The sequence below is a fragment of the Myotis yumanensis genome, unplaced genomic scaffold, assembly GCF_028538775.1.
Source record: "Myotis yumanensis isolate MYYU_CA2020_CCGP unplaced genomic scaffold, mMyoYum1.0.hap1 SCAF_8, whole genome shotgun sequence".
Classification (NCBI taxonomy): Eukaryota; Metazoa; Chordata; class Mammalia; order Chiroptera; family Vespertilionidae; genus Myotis; species Myotis yumanensis.
The window spans coordinates 62,203,332-62,227,743 of record NW_027223759.1 but is presented as its reverse complement, the minus strand read 5'-3'; the positions used below and the strand labels follow the sequence as shown (position 1 = coordinate 62,227,743).

General features: G+C 42.2%; 1 protein-coding gene across 1 annotated transcript; it reads right to left on the bottom strand.

The window, feature by feature from the left end:
- Positions 1–235: 235 nt before the first annotated feature.
- On the bottom strand, positions 236–19,362 carry RND3 (Rho family GTPase 3). The gene is made up of 5 exons (XM_070423027.1): positions 18,920–19,362; positions 18,368–18,455; positions 6,899–7,008; positions 3,917–4,051; positions 236–2,254 (listed from the first exon to the last, which is right to left on the bottom strand). The coding sequence occupies exons 1-5, from the start codon at positions 19,067–19,069 to the stop codon at positions 2,003–2,005; spliced, it is 735 nt and encodes a 244-aa protein (XP_070279128.1). The 5' UTR covers positions 19,070–19,362; the 3' UTR covers positions 236–2,002.
- Positions 19,363–24,412: the final 5,050 nt, after the last annotated feature.

The window sequence follows — 24,412 nt, the reverse complement described above, 5'->3', positions numbered from 1 at the left end:
ATCACTTAGTCTAATTATGCTCCATTTTCTTTTTGTGATTTGGAATCATCATGAAAACTCTTTATAGATGCAGATTTATCTTTTTCCAAGAAACTGCTACTACTGCCCAGAATAAAAACATTCCAAAGCCTACTAGGTTTGGAAACATGAGCCAGATTCTGTAATCATCTCTGTCAAAATTAAACAGCTAAATCAGGAAGTAGACAATAAAAAACAGATCACATTTAGACAAAGACATGGTTACTTTTTTATTTGAAGGAGAAAAAAAAAGTATGTTTTAATAAATACTGCGGAAACATTGACCAAACAAACATACAAATTGACTTCAACATTTTAAAAAATGCAACAAAGGTTCTGCTTTTTAACAGTTATAACTTATTTTCTTTTTACAATATTTAAATACAGAAAGCACTTGCCAGCTATTTTGTAATACTGCCCAAAGCATAATGCTGCCTCAGTCAAAGCATATTATGTTGGTAGAAACGTCTATATTTCGTGGGAAATGACTGGAATGGTATTTCCTTGCAGAGACAAAACAAAGTGCTTGTAAAACATAGAACGAAGTTTGTAATTACCGTAATCTCCTCTCCTGCCACAGTTTAATGGGAGCGACAGCTTCAACACTTCAAAAATGAAGCTTTATCATTGGAAAGAAAGCTCGTTTTCAACAAGCGCCAACAGGTCAGATCGGGTTTATACTCTGAAAGAAGCTCTAAAAGAAACTGGTCAAAAATATCTGTAAACTATTTTAACTGCTGATTATTTTAGGTAACAACAGCAATCAAGTACTGAACAAGGGCCTTGGCAGAATCTGGCTAAGTGAGGTTTAGCAGTCACTCTAGAAATGGCTAGCATAGTGTCAGGACGGACCGTACATACTTTCCCACGAAGGAGACTCTAAAGCGTGGACAGGAGGGTCCTTCTTGTGATCGTGTTCATTTAAAGGAAGCGAACTAAACCGACCGATCATCAGATGCTGCCAACTTCAGAGCTTCATCCCCCAAAGAAGAGGCCTTTTGCTTTGTACTTTCAGTAATGATTCCAGACAGCTTCACTCACAAACTGTGCTTTCTGCTACTATTCCTTCATTATTTCTTCCTGTGAAGATAGTACCTACATTTTCCCCCCTTAGATCATTCATCCTATGACGTCAAACCAAGACACCTTTTATTTGACTTTGCATTTTCATTAACGATGGCAAAAAAAAAAAAAATTAAAAAAATTAAAAAATCACACACCCTCTCTTCTACACAGCGCACAAAAATATTACCTTGAGCAATTTACCACTTTTTAATGACAATCACAATGATGAACAGAACCATCAGACTGAATAAAAATCGACACTTTTTTCTACTTGATCGTCTGCATATCTTGCAAGACTGCAAAAGCCTTTCTTTAGAGCCCTCTCGCTCAGCTATTGTCAGGAAGGCAAGATTTCAAAGCCTCGCCAACTTTTCCTCTGGATATCCCAAGGGTCCTGATACAATTTCCATTTTAATGATGAGCTAGAAGGAAATTAGATCTCATCCTCTAGAAAACTAAATGCTAAGGTCACAGTGCCAGTTCCCCAGTGAGGACGGTATATTAATATATACTTTTTTGTAAAGGAGATTAAAACATTGAAAAATTAAATCAAAGTAGAGATCCATGACTAGATTATAACAAAGAAAACAATAACGCAAGCACCACTCCGAGCGGGATATTTCTTCTTGGAGGTACTCGCATTCCTTCTCATCTACCTCTAGCCCATCTGAATCTCTCTCTTTTTGGCATATTTCTCAAGTCACGCTTCAGAACTCTTCAATGGATTCACTTCCCACCATGTGTACAAGCCGAACCTAAGGACAGGATTCCAAAAAGATGAGCATCCTCTCAAATACCCCCTAAGCCTCCGGAATATGTGACTTCGGCTGCGCACTTCATTCAGACTTCACCTTTTTGTTTTGTTGGTGGTGTTTTTTTACACGAAAGTTCCTTGTCCTCATCAAAGGTAACGGGAGATTCACATCACAGTGCAACTCTTCGCTTTGTCCTTTCGTAAGTCCGTAGCAACTGCCGAGAGCTCTGGTCTGCTGGGCATGTGTGAAATCCGCTTGGTGGCCCTCTGTGATTTGTTCCGCTTAACGTTTTTATTTGTTTTGTTTACACACGCCAAGGTGGCAACGTGAAAAATGTCTCTGACGCTATTTTCTGACTGTAGTGCTGAGCATTCAATATAAGTGGCTGCTCCGATCTGTTTGGCCATATTTGCCCCCTGAGAAGTAAAAGAAGGGACTGTATTTAGCAATATGTCTTTGGGAAAAGTTATAAGTGTCTTCTAAATAATAATGCATCGCAAAGCATTTCTAATGTTAACTGAATTTTCCAAGTGTTGCTGCAAAAAAAAATGCCAGTTTTTAAATCTGTATTGCCTTCTTTACCATTTCATAAATATTTGCAGTCAAGAACCAGTCCTAAGATGCACAATTTTCATCACTCAATAGATGCTGTTTGACATCCTAGAGGCTGTCACGGGGTCATCACTAAATGAGGCCCAGCGCATCAGTTAGTATGATTCAAAGAAGCAGGAGAGAAGCTAAGGAGGTGATTCATCTTCACTATCAACTGTAACCAAGAGTAACTAGAATCTCTGGTCTTCCAGGTCACAGCAAAGTATAGAATTACTCAGAGGATACTACTATTGGAAAAAGGCAGCTGAAGATCATGAATATAAATGATGCATTTTCCACATGCTTCTAGCAGGGGTGATTCGGCCCCTAGCTTGTTCCAGCACCTCATGGGGGACTCAATTTTCTTGAGTGTATGTAACAATCAAGATTAGTCAATAGGCTGTACCAAAAAACAGGGATAAAGAATAGAATACAGAATCAATTTTGAGATGTATGGAATTAAGTCTTAGGGCCAAAATAAATTGATGAAAGAAATAGTACTGTTATTCCATCTCGTTAGTAAACACGAAATATGTAATTTCTAAACATGGGCCATACACCCCAGTGAACAGAACAATAAGGAAGTGTGCATCAAAACAGTTTACTAAATAACAAATTTTTTGTTAATTAGAAATGCAAGACAAAGACTACAGCATTTAAAATAATGAATACTAAAAAAATATACATAGCTCTTTCAACATGAACTCTTTTTAGAATCTGTAAGCTTTGAGAGAATAAATTTCTAAAACCAAGTTTCCTCTTTTCTAAATGCTTAGAAAAAACACCTGAAAAAGTGATGAATCTGTAAAAGACAGTTTTATGGAGTGTTCTACTTTACTGTCAAAGCCTTTCTCTTTTTGTTGTATTCTATTGTGCTGCTGAGTGTAAAATAAGATGAACTCTCTTAAAGAGTACTACCGATGTTGACCCCATTCTCTCTTAAATCCAGTGGGAGCTACAGATATATACAAGGAAGCATATGACCCACTGTTCATATACTCAGTAATCAAAGATGTCATTGCTCTACTAAATGCCAGAACATTCATATTTTAAAAGATTTTTTCCCAAACTTGTCTTATTATGCATATACACACATGAATCCTTTATACAATAAACCACTGAAACAATTTTGGAAAGCTTTTTGGGAGGGTTCAGAGCCAAAGTATCACATTTTCAGCCAAACTTTGCCCCCAATCACTTTGTGGCCTTTGACACTGATCTGAGCTACGGGCTGCCCCCAAGGAGCTTAGATGCTTCCTGTGAAGGCACAGGCCCCAAAGCACCAGCCCCTTCATCTGTGTTTACAGATGGTGCCAATCTGGACACATAGTGCTCATTCTGCATCTTAGAAAAGAGTCTTGCACTTGGACTTGACCACTGGTTGAGCCTTAAGAAAAGTGGCAGCTGTTAATTTTATTTATTATGAGTGATGTTCTATTTCTGTCCTTTTTAAAACCCACACTGGTACACTGACAACATATACATACCTGGTCATAGGACACTGGTGTCTGTCTGTGGTTGGAGAGCTCCACTAATGTGCTGACATCGGTTCGAAGATCAGATTTGCAGCCCACCATGAGCATTTTGGTGTTGGGACAAAACTCCTGGATTTCACCTTTCCACTGTTGAGGGAAAAGATGAAACATTAGCAAAGCACTGACACCCACAGAATAGAAACAATTTCTCCACTGGAAGACATTGGGAATGGGACTCATAAAGGACATTTAAAAGGAACCGTCACTTCAGATGATGAAGCAAACTTGCATTTATCTCCTAAGTAATACTAAGTTTTACTACATCCTCAAGTGGATCCATTGGGGAAGACTTATGCATATTATTATTTATTCTCTGTTTTTGTGACTCAGTATCTGTCCCTACTGCAAGAGACTTGTTGGGTGTTGTCAGAAGGTAACTTCAGTAATATCTTAATTATTGGGGTATCTCTGAAAGATAAAAGTGCCTTACGCATAATTATATATTCTAACAACTGATTACATCCTTGGATGTGTTGAGCTGACACGTCCCAGCATGGACGGCTGGGAATAAGAAGGAACCAACATAAGAACAGGTATGCGTTCACTGATCCCATCAAGAAAGATGGAGCAGCTACCATGTGATGGAATCTGTATTGAGATTTCAAGAACTGAAGATAAAGTCAATAAACAGAATGTTCTGCCTCTAAGAAGTTTCCATTCAAGTGGCCAAATCAACCAAGACTATGGCCTTGCAGAGTCCCACCTTTTGGGCTCTCAGAGAGGCATCTGGTTCTCCGGCTCAATATGCCCTGGAGTCAGTTTTAAGTTACATAGTTGCTAAATGTTTCAATTTAGTGCAATCTGGGGCTAGTTGTTCTGTGACCTAACAGGAATTATTAGAATCTCCAGAAAAGTCTGCCAGGGGATTCCTCCCTTTAAAGAGCAAATGGATATCTTTTTGTGGTTTCACTTCCTCACACTTGAGATAACCATCAGGATGGGAGTCAGGAGTTCAGAGTGTTCACAGGAAAGTTCTGGCTCTTGGGGAAGAGGGATTAGAGGGGCTGAGATCAGGAATCCACGCCTCCAGACTCTCCCCTCCCACAGGCACACATATGTATTTAAGTGCTATACTACATATTGTGGTGGTTACAAAGATGATTAAGACATAACTGTGCCTCCAAAAAAGGAATTCACAGAAGAGTGCGGATGATGAAGTCATGAATATAATCCTGGATAAGAGGGATATCCTGCAGGAGTAGTTTAGAAGACTATCAGAGAGACATTTCCAGAGCTAGAGGTGTGCTGTGGGCAAAGAACTCTACTCCCAAGTACACCAGTGGGTGAAGAGAGCAATGTACTTTCCATAAGAGCCCAATGTATCCACCAATTCCTCTCTCCCTTTTTCCCTCCCTTCATTCCTCCTCTCCCTTCCAGAATTACTTAGGAACACTACCATGTGCTGAATGGCACTGGAGTTAAGAACTGGAAGGTGAATTTAAAAAAAAAGAATACAATCTATCCTGCTTTAAGCTACTCTAACCTCTTTGATATTCAAGGACTTAAAGGATTCAATTAATCAAGACAAACCATAACAGGGGTTATCAGGAGCCTTAAACCTCACACGAATGTAAAACATACTCATTAATATCTTTAAGGCCAATGTCACTATTCATTTTGTCTCAGAGGACGAAAACAAAATAAAACAGGAGCGCGGCTTTTCATTATAAATTATGCATAACCCGATGCTACATCAAGTAAAAACTCCAGTAAATAAGCAATCTCTTTTACCTACAGACAAGCACTAGGCATGCTGTTATGTGGCTCTTCAGCTGTGTAATGACTTTGGCCTCCCTCTGCATGTCTAGCACTGAAGACAGAAAAGGTGTATTCATGCCTAAGTCTGACAAACATTAGCATTATTTGTGATACATAGATAAGGTAAAAAGTAGAAAAGCACATTTCATTGAGGTAACTGTGTTTGCCATGTTTAGTAAAGAGATGAGTGATGATTCACCTTCAAACTCTAATTTTATATGACACAAAAGATAAACAGTCAAACATGATAAAGGGGTATAAATTAATAAAAACACACAAAATGTTATAATGACACTGCCTTGTCCTCAACCACATCCTCTGTGTAAGCCTTGGTGCATGGAGAAGAGAGGGTGCTCCACAGAAGGGTCTGATTCTGAAACCCCACAGCGCTCAGGGCCAGGACTGAGAACACAGGCTGATCCATAGTGAAGCACATGGCTTTGGTAATTGCCCAGAGGCTGAGTACAAGACTGGTGGAGGCCCAGGACAGCTCCTCCCTCCCGCTGGCCTTCTCAGTACCTGGGACCCCCTTGCAATAGGTTCCCTTCCTCTTGACCTCCCCCTGGTTCTGTCCAGGGCTTCCTTGGGTCCTTTCACCTCCAGAAACCAGGTGTGCTATCATCAGAACATGTTTACAACTACTGTTCTTGTTAGCATCTGACATCTTCCTAATTACAAGTCACCTTGTCTAATGTCTGGAAACACGCCCATGTTCCTCCTATATTAGTTCTATTTCTGTTTCTAATAACTAACATCGTTACCTTAACATAGCCTCTTTCTTAAAACAGCTACTATTGCATTCTTTTCACTATCTGAGTTGAGGTCAAACATAAACCTATAAACTAAGACACAATCTATAGGGTAAATAAAGGAAGGAAAGAAGGAAGACATGCTTGACAGTAATCAAATATAATTTCTGCCCAAAGAATGAACTCAGAGGCTCTTAAAGGGATGTTTTGTTTCTGAAAATGAAATACAATTTTAAGCAAGCTCATCATCAAAACTGGTGACACATATGGAAACCCTAACATAGTGTAAAAGTGTCCTTTACAGTGTTCTAACTCCAAAATACACAGCCGAGTATTAACTAGGGTGTTGGGGCTCCCCAGCCCACTTCATGTTCCTATGTTATATGTGGGCCGGTACTGAACCGTGCCATCATTCTCCAGCACTTGCCTTTTTTAGGACACTGTCCAGAGTCTCTGGTCTACTGATGTCAAAGCAAATCAGCACAGCATCTGAGTCTGGGTAAGAGAGGGGCCGGACGTTGTCATAATAAGGAGAACCTGGAAGAGACAAAGAACACCAGTTTTTAGATGAAAATTTCTTGTCTGTCATGCATTAATCCTGCCCTTTTGAATTAAATCCCTTGAATATCACATGGGGGTGGGGTCCCATTCCCACTTCCTCTAATTTTTGGTTATTAAGGCAAAAACAAAACAAAACACACAAAGGCTGAGTAGTAATATATGCAGCACTGCCAGAAGAGGAATGAAGCCTCCCTTGTATCTGGTGGGACTCCAAAGGGAAGAGCCGGGATCTAACATCTGCACGGTTCAGAGTGAAGATTGGGCATCAGGGTGAAATACAGAGGCTGTTGGAGCCAGATGGCCCAGAATGCAAACCCACCCACCGCCACCACTGAAGGAGGGGCAGGGTTGCTTTAGGATTCTGCGTCAGATTCTTCATTCATAAATGAGGATGACGTTACCTACCTGGGATTAAATAGACCCATTTAGTAAGGGCTCAGTAAGTATTAACTATGGTTATGGTTGTGTCAGTGCTATTAAAAGCTGAGTGGTAGCCAGCACCATAAATGGAGCTACTTCTTGGGAAAAAGACCAAAACTCAAAAGCACTCTGACAATCCGATAAGGGTGAGTCAGGGAGGGAGGAAAAGGTAGGTTCAGCTCTTCAAAGAGAACCACAGTCAACCACATTGCACCTGTGTACCCTACCTCAAAGTTACAAGTTTGGATAAGCCATCAACCTGTGAGCTTGCTTACTTAAACTCACCCCCAAACTCTACACAGTTTCTCTTCCTGTTATAACCAAACCCTGTAATAAATGCCACATTGGATCACGTCACTTTTTTCCACAGTTCCATCTCTGAGAGTGACACGGAGGCATGATCCAAGGATCTTGGCCTGGGTTAAATCCAGGGCACCCAAAAGGTTTAAGTTACCAGCCAATTAATTTAACCACAGAACCCTCTAGCCATTTAGAAAATTTCTCCCTTTCCTTTAGGAATCCCAAAGGATGGGCAATTACATGAGGCCAATTATTATAAAATAGTGTGACTATACAATCAAATGCAGCTTGTCAATGCTTTTTATTTTTTTAATCATTTTCCGTATACTGACATTTCACAGGCATAATATGAAAATCATTTTATTAGGGGATATATATAAATATGTGTGTGTGTGTGTGTGTGTGTAAGTATGTATGTGTATTTGGCTCCAGAGTAGAGAGTCAAATCTAAACCACCAAAGCCTTTTTGAAAATCAATTCCATTTTGACATAGCCTTCCGTTTCTAGCAGAAAAACATGACATGCTGTCTCATGATAAATCAAAACCTTGATAGTCAAAGTCAGGAGGAGAGAAATACTAAAGAAGCCTTTAAAATAATCTAGCAAAACGAAATGTGAGGCTATTCTTGAGTTCTAGAAGTCATTGCACTTAGGGTGCACCAGCCTCTGTTCACAGTATAGTCTGGTCCCTAGCGGTCACCACGGAACCCAGAGACACTGTGGCCTTTACACTGAGCTGTTTTACAGGTGGACAGTGACAATTCAAGCCAGGTGTGTCTACCAATCAAGGAAGAAGGAAATGTTCTAGGAATCAGGAAGAAAGTGTATGAATAAGTACAAACAATCGGAGCCAGAATTTTTCATGAGCTGCACCAGCTCCCTACCCACACCTAGAAGCAGGCTGACAACTGAAAGACATTTTCCAAATGCTTAAAGGTTTCAGTTTCTTTCAAAATCAAGTCATTTTAAATAATGAGGCGTATTAGAATGAGGATGACTCTGAAAATGATAAGCTGTAGCTCCTGCCTTTTCAGCCATTTAGAATAACACACATAATTCATTAAACATTACTGAGAGGCATCAGAAATTAGGTGGCTTATGGCTCTGTGTGGGTATATTTGTTCTGTGAGGTGCTGACTTTCTGAATTGCAACCTTTCTTGTTTGTGTCCAAAGTCCAACTTTGACAGAGCTGCAGCTGTAAACATTAAGGAATTGCTTTCCAAATACGGAGTCAGAAAGTTCTGGATCACAGAGTGGAAATCCAAATACCAGCCATGAACCTCAGGATTTCCTCTGCTCTTCAGAGTTAGCAGGAGATGAGCGGACCCCAGATCCATAAAAGCAGAGCTTTCCAACAGTGAGGACTGTCAGAAACCTAGCCAGGCTTTCAGAGATCTCCTTTCTTGGAAACCACTCACTTCCCAGCCTCAATCCGACCTGAACTTGGGAGGAGAAGCACCTGCAGGTGCCTTATTCCTTCAGAACATGAGGTGAGAGTGCTCACTGCCAATCTCAGACCCACAACTGCTCTGCACAACAATGGGGACCATCTTCCAAATAACTACAAAATTTAGGAAAGACAGTCAGAGAATTAGAAAGGTGTTAAAATAGAGTAATGTAAATCGGGACTACCAAGAAAGTGGTTTCATAATTTAGTTCACCACATGGCTGCAGAGAATACTTCTCCGGCCCTGCCGGGCCCTTTCTGTGCTGGGTCTCCCTCCCCCCACGCATTATCAGCCACAAAGGGGGTCTGGCACTGTGTTCTGCCCTCTGCCCTGTCCCACCTGGAGACTACGGCTTCCTAGAACCAAGCCATGTGCTCTGTGTGCTTAGTGAGTCAGCCCACATAGCTGCAACTGTAGAAACTGTCCCGACTTAAGGTGAAACAGAGCTGTGACTGACACCACATTCTTACGGAGGTTTGTTTCTGTTCATGTTTTCATTTGGTTTAATGTTTTGAATGAAAATAAGTATGTATGTGAAGGTTCATGAGACATAAACCACCTTGCTTTACATTTTAGAGAGGCAATTTTTAAAAAATAAATCTATTGGGGTAACATGGGTTAATAGGATCAGACAGGTTTCAATCATACACTTCTATGATACAAGATGTATCTGTATGTTGCACTGGGTGCCCACCACCCACAAAGAGGCACTTTTAAAAAGCTTTCACGAGACCTGATTAGGAGCGATCCTGTCCTCTCACTTCTGTTAGATCAACAGGAGTGTCCAAAGTGGCAATAAAACTGATCCCCATATTTATTAGTTATAAGCATAATTTGTATAACCACTAACTACAAGAGTAATGTGTCATTAAAAATAACAAGACCACAAGACCACTTACTCATTATATTTTGGGGTGGGGTAAAATATTCCTATCCCAAAAGATCTTTCCTATCTTTTGGGATAGAAAGTCTATTGCCTCTACTTTTTCATAGTAAAAAAAAAAAAAAAAAAAAAAATCTAACAATTCAGCTAAGCAGAACCTTCAGGGAAAAAAAAAAGATCCTGTGTAACCTAACCGTGTTTACTCTGCTTAAGCACTTCGGATTCTTCCTCATTCTCTTCTGTAAAGCCCATGCTGCTGCACAAAGGAAAGCAAAGCTGGAGAGTGCACGCTGTAATCACAGGCATGTGTGGTACAACTCACAGGCCAAGAAAAAGGGAAGAGGAATTCCAGGAATGCCCTGTGAAGTGAGAACCAATATGGGAGGCAGAAGTGACACCAAAGTAAGGGCTGAAAGTAAGCCCATGAAATGGGAAAAATGCGTGCCCTTACCTCCTACATCTCTCCCGGAAAGTCTTAAAACAGTCTGTTAAGCCAAACAGCAACACATTAACTTCTATATATATATTTTTAAAGATGCAGGTGCAAAGCTTCCAGGGTAACTGTAGAACTAAACACAAGAGTGCTGCACATTTTTCACTATGTAGGAGCATACTGAACTCTAACTGCAGTACACAGCAGGTACTGATGTATGTACCCCAAGAATGTACCTCAGCTAAATGCTTGTCTAGGTACTGAGCTGAGCTTTCTCAAATAAAACTCTTTCTCAGCATGTGCAATAGGCTTCATGCATATGGAAATCTCAGCTGCAGCATTTCTTATTATGCCAGACGAAACTTGAAACACACAGCACTATTCCCAAGTCCTTTCTAATGAACTGATCAGACCATAAAGAGAAAACTTCAGGAAAACTCTGTATTATAAAGAAACAACTACGCCACATATGCACCCCACCTCCACCAAAAAAAAAAACCAAGAAAAAAAATCTCTTTGCTTGGGTGTAGATTAGAATAAGTGCACATTTATGGTGCTCTGAGTTCCTCAAGTTTGGCAAACATCGGCCAAGTTCTAAAAGGCTTTTGAAACATCAGGTCTACCCATTTTTGTCTTCAAGATCATTAACTTTGCGTGAGAGCAGCATTTCCAGCCCAAGAAGAGTCACAAAGTGCCTCACCCAGAAACTAATTTTGCAGACATACCTGCCTGTTTACGTCATCCTTTCACAAAGATAGAACATACCATATATGTACATCATTAAATGTATATGTGAGAAGATTCATGCCCAAAGGCAGGCTTTATGGAACCTTTTGCAAAACCAGTTCAAATGTTCTGAGTCTCTATAGGAGTCTGAGAACTGAAAACTCTTCTAATTGAGTATTTCCTAAATATAATTTCTTTTATTTGAACCTTAAATTTAAAAACTTTCCATTCCCCCTTAAGAAATCTCTAACAAGAACAATAAAATTAGGAATACTGCATTTTTTTTTTTTTTGGCAAAGAAAATAGATTTAACTTTTGGTATTTTCAGTGGCCACCAACAGAATCTCTGTGCCAACAGCAGCAAACACACGAGACTATGATCTGCCCAGCTATCAGCAGATTCCACTTCTTCATGCCATCTAGAGAGTGAAAGCTCCAAATTAGCAACAATCTCAACCATGTGAATCAAGTCTGAGCAGGACTTTTCTGTCTGGCGCAGTAGGGGACTCTGAACTCTTTTCCCCAGTAGTGTGCCTCACAAATGCCATGCCCGCAAACATGCAACCAACATTCCCAGGAAGAGTATTTGGTTTCTTTTACAGGTTCAGATTCACTGGAATTATGAACAGATTTTATGAAAACGTGGACAGGGGCCCTTCTGTGTTGCTATAAAGATAGAATCAATATTTTTTATTTCTTGGGGCAATGCAGATGCATAGTTGGAAAGTCAATGAGGTAGAAATAAGGTCGCTATTTTGGGGCTGTAAATAAAGTGGTTGTCCTAAACTACTGGTCTTACTTAGACTTTTAAAAAGTATTAGAATCCAAACATTCTACTTAAAGTGGAACTATGGTAAGTCACAGAGCTTTAGGGATAAGGGTAGATATGAACAAAAGTTTTTAATGGCATTATTCTTCAGTAACAGATTAAAGACTTTGTGTTCCATATAATACTTGATTCCTCAGAGAAGAGCTCCACAGGTGAATTCGCCTTGCCATATCCTACATCATCAGGCTCACTTTTCAAAACCAGTTTACACAACACCTGGTCAAACTTCTGCAAATTCCCAGTTGCATTCGGTGTCAATAGGAATTTGCTTTGGTGTCTCTGAGTCAAGTTGCCAATATATAGTAACCGAGAAGACATTTACAGGGCATCTGAAAATGGCTGAGGTACAACTAATTCATTTAGCACAGCCCACCAGATACCATGAGCTTATTGGAGAAACTATTGATCCCTGGTGTCATATCTACATGCAAAAGAACTGGATTAATAAGGAAACATCTGGATATTTCAGGTGCCATCAAAATGACCAATATGGACGCCTCACTGAAATGTACAACTTAGCAAGAAACTAGATTGGAGAAAACTTAGCACTAACTGAGGATCTAGAGGCCAATGTAGACTTAGAAAGGGAATTTATACCTTACTTTTTAAAAATCTATAGTTTAAGCTGAAATCATTGCATGGTGGACAAATCTCCAAATGTAGTTTATTGCTTATTGAAAATCACCATCCAAACTTAAGAGCTCTGTTTTGCCTTAATCCACATGTCTTACAGAGTTTCAGGATAAAAGCCTAATAGTTGAACCTAGTTTTGAAACTCTAAGCTCCTAGGGATCATGACTACCTTATGATCGAACTGGTTTTCTGCAATTTTGCCCTTGGTAGTCACATCACCCAAGAGTATTTGGCTTCTTTGTAAATGCTTGTTCTCTGTCTTTCTCTAACAAGGGTAAGTTAGACTTCAGCTTTCAGAATCTTGGTTTCCTTGAATCATTAAATAAATGTAAGCTGTTTCCAAGTGGGAGGGATGTTAAAGACTGGGTCAACTTATGGAGATAAGGAAGGCATTGGATCAGGGGCTTGGGCTGGCCCTGTAGCCTTCAATTCTTTGAATCTTCGTGATAGGTGAAACCAGCTTTAGAACCTTAGACTCACCCTCCTATAAACAAGTATTAAAGAACCAAAGATAAGACTCGTAGCGCCTTGAGGGCTCAGCTTTGCTCTGCTGTCCCCACCCTGTTCCCACAGCATTCATCAGAGTTCATGAGCACACAATGCCCTAAAAAAAACTAACAACAACAACAAAACTGCTTACTGGCTTTATACTTCTTTCTATTCTATATGTCTTGCCTTGATGTGTTAATTTACATGGTAAATCACAAAAGAGGGGCCAGTGATCTCTTTTGAAGCTGCTTTTCTGAATTAATTATACACTAATCTCCAACACAGCTGAACATTTCCATTCCTGTTAAGAAATATTTCAATAGAATGCTTGTCACAGAGACTATTCTTTAAACTTATGTATAAGCTATATATATAACAATATAAATGACTTCTATTTGTAAAGTTTGTCCTTAAAGTCAGACCATGAATTGAGATTTTTTTTCTTCCCTTTTCCTTTAAGTATCAAATTTAAAGACAACTATATTCTCTGCTAATAATGTTAAAAACTAATAAGGAAGTACTAACTTTAGCACATAGGGTCTAAAAGAAGCTTATATCATGACAAGATTCAAAAGAGTATTCATGAGGAAACAGCATCGTTATTGTGGGGGAATTTTAGCAGCTGAACTGAGTATTTTAAAACTAATAATATGCCTGAAATAAAATGTGCATTAACTTGCCTTGGTTAAAAGCTGGCATGAATGACTATTATTCCCTAAATCACATGCGTTGAAATTACACTGCAATCAAATCACTTAGGAAAGATATGGTGATCCTTAAATGACTAAGCTTCTATTATTAGCTCCATGCTACAAATTGCTTCCATGCTTGGCAAATGTGGCAGACTCTGAAGCACATGATAGATAGTAGAACTACTTTGATCTCAACTCATCACCTCAAAATGCTGATACCATGTCCCATGGTTTTGCAGAAACTCATGGAGTAAATTTGAAAATTATTTGGGGCATTTCTGCAACTATTAATAAACATGTTCATCTTCTTAATGAAAAGGGAATACTTCTCATTAAAATCAAGAAATTATGGATCTGTATCCAAAGGCTATCTTTAGCCCCTCTCCCTCTCTGCACCCCCTTCGCCCCCCCCCCCCCACCACCACTTTTTAGAGGATTCATGGTGGCTTTAGTTCAAAGAAGGTTTTGTTTACTTTCAGAGGGGCTGGAGTGACTTTAAGTAACCATCAGACATCAACTAGCCATTTGCCACTGTGGTGACTTTAACTGGTGTGTGCACTGGCGGCGGGAGGGTCTATCAGCACTAGGGATGCCTGACGATGGAAATACACTGTAACCAGGTAGAACAGGGCACTTGGTGCAAGAACCTCATCATAAGTTGGATATGAGCTACACTAAATGGGGAGAGTTTCCATCTCCCCACTCCCCACCTGAATTAAATGATTCTTAGGGGCAGGGCCTTTTTAAAACTAACACTGCATCGCTAAGACCTCACCCAGGGCCTGCACATAATAGGTGCAGAAAAAGAGAAGGGAGCTAGAGAAGAGAATGGAAGGCGCTATTAAGTTTCTGTGCCTTAAAAAGTGGGGAATGAATTATCTTTTCTCTTGGTGCAAAAAGACCCTACATAGCCTGCTTGCACTTGATGTTCTTTCCTACACCCAAATTGGCAGAGCTTTGCCTGTGCATATCGTATGACTGCTGGGGGAAAAGGAGACCCCTGTATGAAAAGCCTTCCAAGTATGGAAGCCAGATAAGGCAAGAATTGCTTCTGGTTCCTGAATGTTTACCCCTCTGCTAGGAGGCTAAACACGAGGTGCATGCCATTCAAAGGACAAAGTTTATGCAATCTTTCTCCCTATGTACTAGTAAGTGAAGTGAGGAACATCTAATTTTTCCTAAATAAATCTCTAACTTTCACAATGTTTTAGAAAGGAAAAATAAAATTGACACTTAGGACTTTACAAACTTGGTTTAGATCTTATCTCCAAAGTTAAATTGATAGCAATTGGGAAAAAATAAATGTATCAAGAGGCATAAGGCACATGCAATGATTTTCACAACCTGAACTAAACAAATATCTTAGTGGGCAAAGAAAATGTCAAACATTCATCAAAAATTAATCCTGTTTAGAAATTTGCCATGAAAAGCTCGAGTTGCAATGGAAAAATGTTAAGACACTTGAAATGATTAGCTGCTGATGCAGTGGTTCTTGCTAGATGTATTTTGCTCATGAATGACAAACCATTTTTGGTGGAAACAGTCTATTTTAGAATTTAAGCAGTGCTTGGTAACTGTGCTTAATTAACTAATATTTTGCCTCACAGACAACATAATGGAATTCTAACTATGCCTTTTTTCCGTTTGTATAAACCTCAACTGGAGCAAAGATTTCATTATGGAATAATTTTGCCGTGATATTTTCTTAATCACAGTTTTTCCAAACCTTTATATTTTAAACATCCATCCATTTTGTTTCATTAAGTAAAAATACAAGTGATTATCTCACTACAGACTTCATTTCAGGTGATTAGCTTTAATTTGATGAAAGGCAATGTTTATAAAGTTGACGTTCTTTGTGAACAGATAATTCAGTGGTAATGTCAGGGAATCTGATCTCCTTGGAAACTATGCATATTCATTTGTTCATGCAACATATTTTATTGGGTGACTACCATGTGTGAGACATGATGCTATGTATGCAGAAAGTTTGAATTAAATACTTGAAAATATCTGAAGTGATTGATATTTACTGCACATGTGAAACATAGCCTCCACATTTTGTTTATTTTCTAGCCTTTGAAAAACAATGTGTCATTTTTTTTCTGCTAAAAAAAAAGTCAATTTAGCCCTTTGGAGGCCTAATCGAAATCTCCGTTGGTGGTCCTGTGACTCTTGAAGCCTGAGACAGGGCATGTATAACCCAGCATTCCTTCCTCTGAGCCCACCCGTGCCCCTCCCCTACCTAAATGAGTCTCCTCCCTAAATCCCCCAGGAAGCAGTGGCTCTGTCCAGAACCTGGCTGGCTTTGTGGGTGGTGAAAACCCCAGCACTGGAATGCCAGATCCACTGGGACTGAGAGCAGAAGCCAACCAACATCCTGGGAAACAAAAAGACTTGCTTGTCCGGTGTCCTAAAGCCAAGAAGCAAAGGGCTGGGAGAGATCCTGCACATTATCTAGCTCTCTGTTCTCTTTTTTCAGACAATGAAATGAGACTCAGGGAGGTAGGGGATTTGTACACAGAAATCGGTGGTAACCAGTAGCTAAGATCTAAGCACAGCTTCGTATCAACGACTGGATCAGACTCAGACCCCACACCTAACTGCCTAAATACTTCTTACCTTGCATTAGGTCCAAACCTGTGTGTGTGTGTGTGTGTGTCGTGGGGGGGGGGGGGGGGGGGGTAGGGAACGGATTACTGGTGCTAATTATTGGTTCCAAACCAGCTGTCCTGCCCATCAGGTATCACAAATACCTTGGTATGTCTGGGAATTAGATCCCATTAAGTACTGGGGGCTCTGTAACAACGCTGATGATAGGAACTACCGAGGTATAAGAAAACACTAGCATTCTAGCAACACCTTCCCTGCAGCTGCGAGGCTGTGTGCAATCCCCCATACAAAACATGCTGAGGTCCTGGTTCTGCTGCCCTTGGCAAGGCTCCAGGAAGAGCCTGGCTCTCCAGGGAGAGACAAAATCGGCGCTTCTCACTGCACAACTCAGAGCACCAGGCAGTGACCACCAGAGGCGCTCGTGCGAGACTTCCCGCGGGTCTTTGTGCCTGGACTGCCTCAGGCGACCCTGCCAGGCCGGTTCCTTCCCGGTGCTCTCCAATCCCCGAGTCCCTCCAGGGCTGCAGAGGTTAAAGCCCAAGGTTGTGGGGAGCTCGCACAGCCCAGAAGCACCTCCAGGAGGCTACTCCCAGCTTGACAGCTAAACCTGCGTGTTGGCACTTGCGCGCTGGTTTCACCCGGGATTGGGCAGGTTTCACCGGCGGCAGCCCAGCTGCTCGCGGAGCTGCACACGGCAGCGCGGGGGCTCTGACCCAGCCTGCGCGCTGGCTCCTCCTCCTCCAGAGGCAATGCCCTTGGTGAGAACCTCAATCCTTCGCTCCCGGGAGCCGCACACACGAGCGGCGGGTGCCTGGATCCCAGACCGAGATTCCGGGGCAGGGGGTGGGGGTGCCCTTACCGCATTAGACCCAGCCGGAACCCCTAAAAGCCGTGTGCTGGAATCCTGCCCCCAACCACCACCGCGCACCAGGTGGATGGGTGGGCGCGTGGGAAGGCGATAACCCGGTCTTGACCCCCAGATCCTTGAAACGAATTCACCACCACGTCAATAATTCAACTGGACGGGAAGGTCAAAGGCCAATAGTGCGGCCCGCGGCCTCGTCGGCGGGCGGGGGCGATGCAATAGGGGTCAGGAGGGAATGGCAAGGGCGGGGGCGGGGGCCAGCGTGACCAAGAGGAGCGGGGCGTTGGGGAAGGCGAGGGAGCTCGGATCTGCAGGTCGGCACCGGGGCGGCGGCTGGGAGAGGAGGCCGGGACCAGCGGGCCGCGTGCTGCCCCGCCGCCAGCGCATTCCTGGCTGTAGGCGTCACGAGCGCCGCGGCGGCCCGGGCAAGGGTTCCCCGCCCCTCCCACCTCCCCCCCCCACCTCCCCCCCCCCCCCCAGGGGCGGGATCCGAACGTAACCGCGTCGCTTCGGGGATTTTTTCCCACCTCCCACTTTCCACCACCCCCGCCGCGCTCCCCGCCTCCCAGAAAATCAGCAGGTTAGATCCTGGAGGGGTGCCCGCCGGGAGCCAGGTGGTTCCGAGGCGGCGCACGCGTCACCCCAACACCGAGCCCCCTTGGCAGCTGCGAGGCGACTCGGGCAGAGAGACCCGGGAGCCAACCGCTCTCCGGCCACCCGGCTACAGGCGGTCCCCGCCGCGGGGTCACCCTGCGGGCACACAGCGCTCTTTTCTCCCCAGTGCCATCCGCTCACCCCACCCAGAAGGGACAAAGTTATCACCCAGGAGGGACCTCGGGAATCCCTCGGAAAAGGTCGCGTTAACCGAGGGGCGGCCGAGCGCTGGTGGCGCGCAGGGTGGCGGGTGCGGAGAGCCGCCAGGCGCGAGGTCCCAGACCCGCCACGCACCCGGGAGCGCGGCTGGAAACCCGCCCCAGGCACCACGCGGTCCGCTGACTCTTACCCGAAGTGTCCCACAGGCTCAATTCTATTCTTTGTGTGTCGATTTCAAAACTGGCCGTGTAATTCTCAAACACTGTAGGGACGTAATTCTGGACGAACAAAATGGACAGAAGAGTGCAAAGAGGTTATCTTAAAAGGCACGCCGCCGCAAGTACCCCCTCTGAAAAACTGCCTCCTCGATTAAAAAAAAATACCCGACACATCAGGTCACACGCCAAACAGGCAGGCCTTTTCCTAAACCCCTGCCTCCCCGCTCGCCCCACCCGGCTCCCCAAGACGTGAGGATCCAAATCTCCCAACCCCGGGTTCTGCACACATGACCGGACAAGTTTCTGAGCTCACAGCAGAATGTGCAGGCGCGTCCCAACCCCTAAACGCTTCCTGCCCACTTTCCCTCTCCAGGCAGTCTAACCGGTGGGAGTAATAAGGGGTGGAAAAGACAGCTTTAAAAAAAAAATAGGGGAACAGGGAAAAGCAAAAAGGAAAACCCACCTGGAGACGGGGTACCCCGCGGGCCGCCCCCCTCCTCTAAGCCCCGGCCGGCCACACTCACCTCGGGGAAGCAGTCTTTGGCGAAGACGTGCAGCAGCGCGGTTTTCCCACACTGGCTGTCTCCCACCACTACTATCTTGCATTTCACGTTCTGATTAGGATCCATGATAGATTTGCTGGATAATTTCTGGCTGGCTCTTCTCTCCTTCATTGATCTTGTCTTATTTTCTCTTAGAACAGGAATTTTCTCTTAAGAGGAAAATATATATATATGTATTTCTCTCTATATAAAAAAGCAGATATAAAAATAAATCGCAAGGCTGGTGGGAATCCCTGAAGCGCGGCGCAGACAAGGAGAGCTGGAGGAGCAGGCTCGTTACTCCCCTCCAACAAGTTTTATGCTTGACTCCACACCGCGCTTCCCAAGTCCAATTCCGATCCGACTGCTTTGTTTCACGCTCTCTGCGCGGCTTTATATGCTCGGCCTTCCAATCCTCTTCTTTCTCAATGAGAGAAGGAAACTGATCCGCCTCCTCCCCTTTTATGGAGCCAGGGAGCGAGCGCTGTCTGGTTACTTGCGGACAACGTAAGCAGTGCGCCCTCTAGGGGTGACCCTGCGGGATCTATTTCCAGACCGAGGCTCTGGGAGGAGTTGAAGATTCCTAGGACGCTTTGCTGATGGATGGGACTGTGCAAATCCAGGAGGAAATGGAAAACTGAATCTGTGTGCATAGTGATTTTTACTAGAATTTTTAAAAAAGGATTTTAATAAGGACTGATCTACAGAAGATGCATGAAAGCAAAAGCATTTGTCTCCTAAATTAAGACATCCATATAAAATATAGGAAGCAAGTCTTGGGTGGGGAAAGGTTAAGTGGTTGTTTTTGTAGAGAAATGGTTTGTCATAGGTATATAGGCCATAAAACAGTAGCTAAGCCAGGTTATTCCAGATGTGGGAACTGGCTTGCCTAGGTCACAGTAATAGACTGGCTTCTGAAACATGTCAGTTTCCGTCAATCAGGAGTAGTGCAAAGGGGAGGTGGGAGCAGAGAGAAAGAAAATGGAGGATTGCTCATAAATGAGTGACAAAAGCCACTGGAAACACAACCCTACGGCACTGGGGACCCAAACATACAAAGTCAGCCATTGTCCACGTTGGGGTGAGGAGACTGGATAGGAGGGATTCAGATCCTGCCCTTTAACCCCTTTATCAATACTTATCCCCATCCCTGGAATTGAAGCACCCTAGGCTGGACCCAGAAAACACATTATGCATAGCTGAAAAATGCAGGTACAAACTTCCACCTCCCCTCATCCCTCCTCCACATCCATCGCTCTAATCACCTACTTCAAAAGTCTCAGAGAGGACTAAAATTGGCCCATGAATTTGTTTTCTTTTTCTTATAAGTTATTTTTTTCCTCATCTTCATCTTCTGTGCTCCAAATTGTCGGAAGGTTTCAACTATTAAGTCATAAGGACATTGGCCAAAAGCAACTTAACAGTTCCCTATGAAGACTTCTAGGCTTGTAAATGAAAACAAGATGAAGTGAAAAACCAGAAAGCTTAGTATGAGGAGTGAAAAGGCACAATGGAAGGTGGTTAAAGCATGAATGTAAGTATTAGACGCTATGACCATGAAGTCTCAGAGGTCCAAGGACGGTCTCCTCTTCCTTTCAGAGCTGAGAAAACTGGAGCCCCACAGAGGAAAACCCCGATGTGGACTCTCCGTCCACATTGTGGAGGGCTGACCCGCAGAGAAGAGGACGGCTGACCATGCTCAGGTTCCTGAAGCAGCATCCGCCAGAGTTTGCTCTGCCGAACTTTAGTACTCCTCACCCCCAACAACAAAAAACAAATAAATGAACAAAAAAAAAGGGTACCAGGGCCCAATTAATGATGGAGACACTGTGCTCATATCACTCCTTGAAGATGTACCAAGTACTTTGACCTGTTGCAGACAGAAAAAGTCTTGTAGAAAAGTAGCCCACTTAGCATTATTTACTTAACCCATCATCCTCAAATCTACTTAAGTACAGGAATCTTTTATTGACTTATTTACTTGTTTGTTTGAGAAGCAATGGGCATAGTGGTTGGGGGCAATAGATCACAAAGAGGTGTGTTTAGTTCCTAAACTTCATATTTTCTATTTGTGTAACCTTGGGTGAGTTATTTAACGTCTCTAAGCCTCAACTTCATCATCTGTAAAATAGGAGTTATAATGATAACTATGAGGAAATATAAAATAGCAATTATGAGGAAATGTAAATAAAGTTCTCAGATTAGTTTCTAGCACAATAAAGAATCATCAACCTATTTTATATTTGGCACCTAACTCTTATTTGCACTTCTCAGAACTACTGAACGTATCTCAGGAAATTCTGGCCTCATTAGTGGCCTAATTGGAACTGGAGAAAATTAGACCCACCCTATTTTTCCCTCAACTTTTTACTTAGAAATTCACCCCTTTCTAGAGATATGATTTGACTTTCCATATTCTTGAATTGATGTAGTCTATATGGTTAAACCACTCTAACTAGCAATAATTATCAATTATCAGTAATTGGCTGACAAGGAATAAAATAACTGTGTAGTTTATCATATAAGCTGGGACAATTTTGAGAGAAAAATGATTACATCAGAACAACAATGGTAAACAGGGTCTGTCCCAGGCAAACTGAGAGACATGATCACTTTACCCATGAATAATCTGGAATCAGAGTGGATGGCTATTTTTGGAAATCAGGTTACCTGAATCTCCAGGAATCTGCAAGTTGCTGAGTGAAATTTAATGGCTGTGTAATAGAGTAGAAAATCAACTGCCTGAAGTCACTAAACTTTGAGTCTCTTAGGGTAAGAATTCTTTCCTTTTCTCCTTTGAATCTCTAATGCTCCATGTGGATGGATATTCAACCTATATAAATCTTTAAAAATTAATTTAGCATTTAGTTCAACAAGTACATATTAAGCATCTGCTATATACCAGGCACTGTGTCCTAGGAACTGTGAATGTAACAGTAAACAAGCCAGGCCTGTTTGCTATGCTCACAGAGTGCACATTCCAGACAAGAGATGCACAATAAATAAGGAAGCAACTGCACAAATAAGAATGACAGTGCTGAGCTCTATGAAGAAAAAACAGGATGGCATGGTAAAGCATAGCAGGTGGTATTAGACACAGTGGCCTGGCAGGGCCTCTGTAAGGAAGTTGAGTTTTCAATGATGAAAACAATTCAGCCGTGAGAAGGTCTAGTGGAAAGCAAGGAAACAGATAGTGAAAGGTTGTATGGAGGGAGAGAGTTTGTCAGGTTTAAGGAACAGAATTCAGAAGGCCTGAGTGACTGGGGCCTACTAAGGGAAGGAGAAAATAGGTAGGGAAGCAGAAGAAAGCAGGTAGGGATGAAATAATCGGCCAATGGAGATATGGTGATAGAGTTTGGATTTCATTCTAGGGAAACATCTAGTTAGACATAGGAAGGCTTGAACCAGAGTAGTGACATGATTACTTAAATGAATGAATGAATTGAGGAATTAAAGAAAGAATGAATGAATGCCCCCAGTTCTAGGTCTGCAACTGTCACTCTGATAACCGAATCGTTGATGAAACTGCTCATCTTTAATGAAATTTTCAGATCTAAATGATACCCAAAGTCCTAGAAAAGACTGAAAGTTTAGGCTGCAATGGGACGTTTTTCCTTAGAAAAACATTCATTTGGAAGATGTGAAGCCCATCTAGGGGATCATACAGGGGTGGGAAAAAGTAGTTAACCATTGTAAATGCACAAAACAGAATTTATTCTTACATTATTTACCAATTATTGTCCTATTTATTATATTTATTAATCTACTTTTGCCCACCCCTGTATATTAACCTACCCCCGGTATATTAACCCTTTACTATTGCTCCTCTTTATCTTCTTTGTCTTCCTATTACCCTCTCCTTCTCTAATTTACCCCTAACTTCAAAAGAAGAAGAAAAAAAGCAAACATTTCAACATAGATTGGTGAACAAACCGTGTGTATTCAGCATTCAATTGTCTGAAGAGGTTTGAGCTAAAAAAAAAAAAAAAATCTTTCCTTTGTCATTAACCCTTTACTTATTAGGGGGAAGTCCCAATTTCCATAGAAACTGCATCACATCTGACACAAAAAGGGTTGAGAGGGCGAATTGAGAGAGAATCAGCTTTTAGGGATGGCATAGGACTGATAAGCAATAGCTCTGTTCTCCCTGTGAGCACTGGACTACAAGTCTGAAAATTTGAATTTTGGTCCAGACTCAACACTAAGGCACTGTCTGACCTCGGGCAAACACTGGCTGAATTATCTTCCTTAGTTTCATCCTTGCAAGAGAATGATAATATCTGCCTCCTTTAACTTGCACAATAAGGCCTGCCCTATACTTTAGAACAGGGTCCTCAAACTACGGCCCGCGGGCCACATGCAAATACAAATATTGTATTTGTTCCCGTTTTGTTTTTTTACTTCAAAATAAGATATGTGCAGTGTGCATAAGAATTTGTTCATAGTTTTTTTTAAAACTATAGTCCGGCCCTCCAATGGTCTGAGGGACAGTGAACTGGCCCCCTGTTTAAAACGTTTGAGGACCCCTGTTTTAGAACATTCTTCTTTAGAAACACACTACAGACAACCCCCTTCTCAGGTGAAGGGTATGTATGGAGATCTCAGCTCGCAGTGGAAAACTGCAAGGCATAATCCTAATTGTTTATTCACGGTGCCTGCCTCTCTTCACACTCCAGCCAAAGTATTTGAGGGAGCAGGTGCATCGTGAGGAGAAAGCACAGGTCTCTTACAGGCATCATCAACGAAGCAAAGAGATGACATAAAAACAAGAAAGCATGCAGAATGCCTTCGTAGACGTTATGTCAGAAAAGATGGCTATGAGTCATAGTCATTCTCTCTGAGAATTTAATAAGATGATGCATGTGGCATAGCTTCAAATACAGGAAGTGCAATATAAAGATAAGAGCAGGGTGTGAACTTGTAACTAGGGTGACACTTTCAGAATTGTCTCTTCATTGGGATGGTCACTCAGCTGGCCTCATGTAACATCAAAAAAGTAGTAGGCTTTTTTTTTTGAGAAAGAGGAATTGAGGAAAGGATGGTTCATAAAATTGAATGGATTGAACCTGTTATTTGGGAAGAATTTGTTCCCTTGGAAGATAATCTATCTTTTCCTTAATTTTCACGTAGAATTATGGCTCTTTGCCTTGTCAAGGACATTCAGATAAACTGTGTAGGCTGTTTACACAGATAAGCTGTGTAGAGTTGTGTGTGCTCTAGTCTGGGTTACAGAATTTGGTCTTGTTTTTCCTCATTAATATTGACTGCTAATATGATTGACTGCTGATGTATGGACTTGGTCCTCATTCTTTAGCCAACAGGAAATGACACAGCTGGGTGAATGTTAAATAATAACTCATTGCCGAATTGATTATCCTTTTCTTTGTTTACAGAACATTTGACAAAGAATTTGTTACATTCTTCAGTGACTCAGACCATATAATTCTGGTTCTGTACAGTATAGGGCACACACAG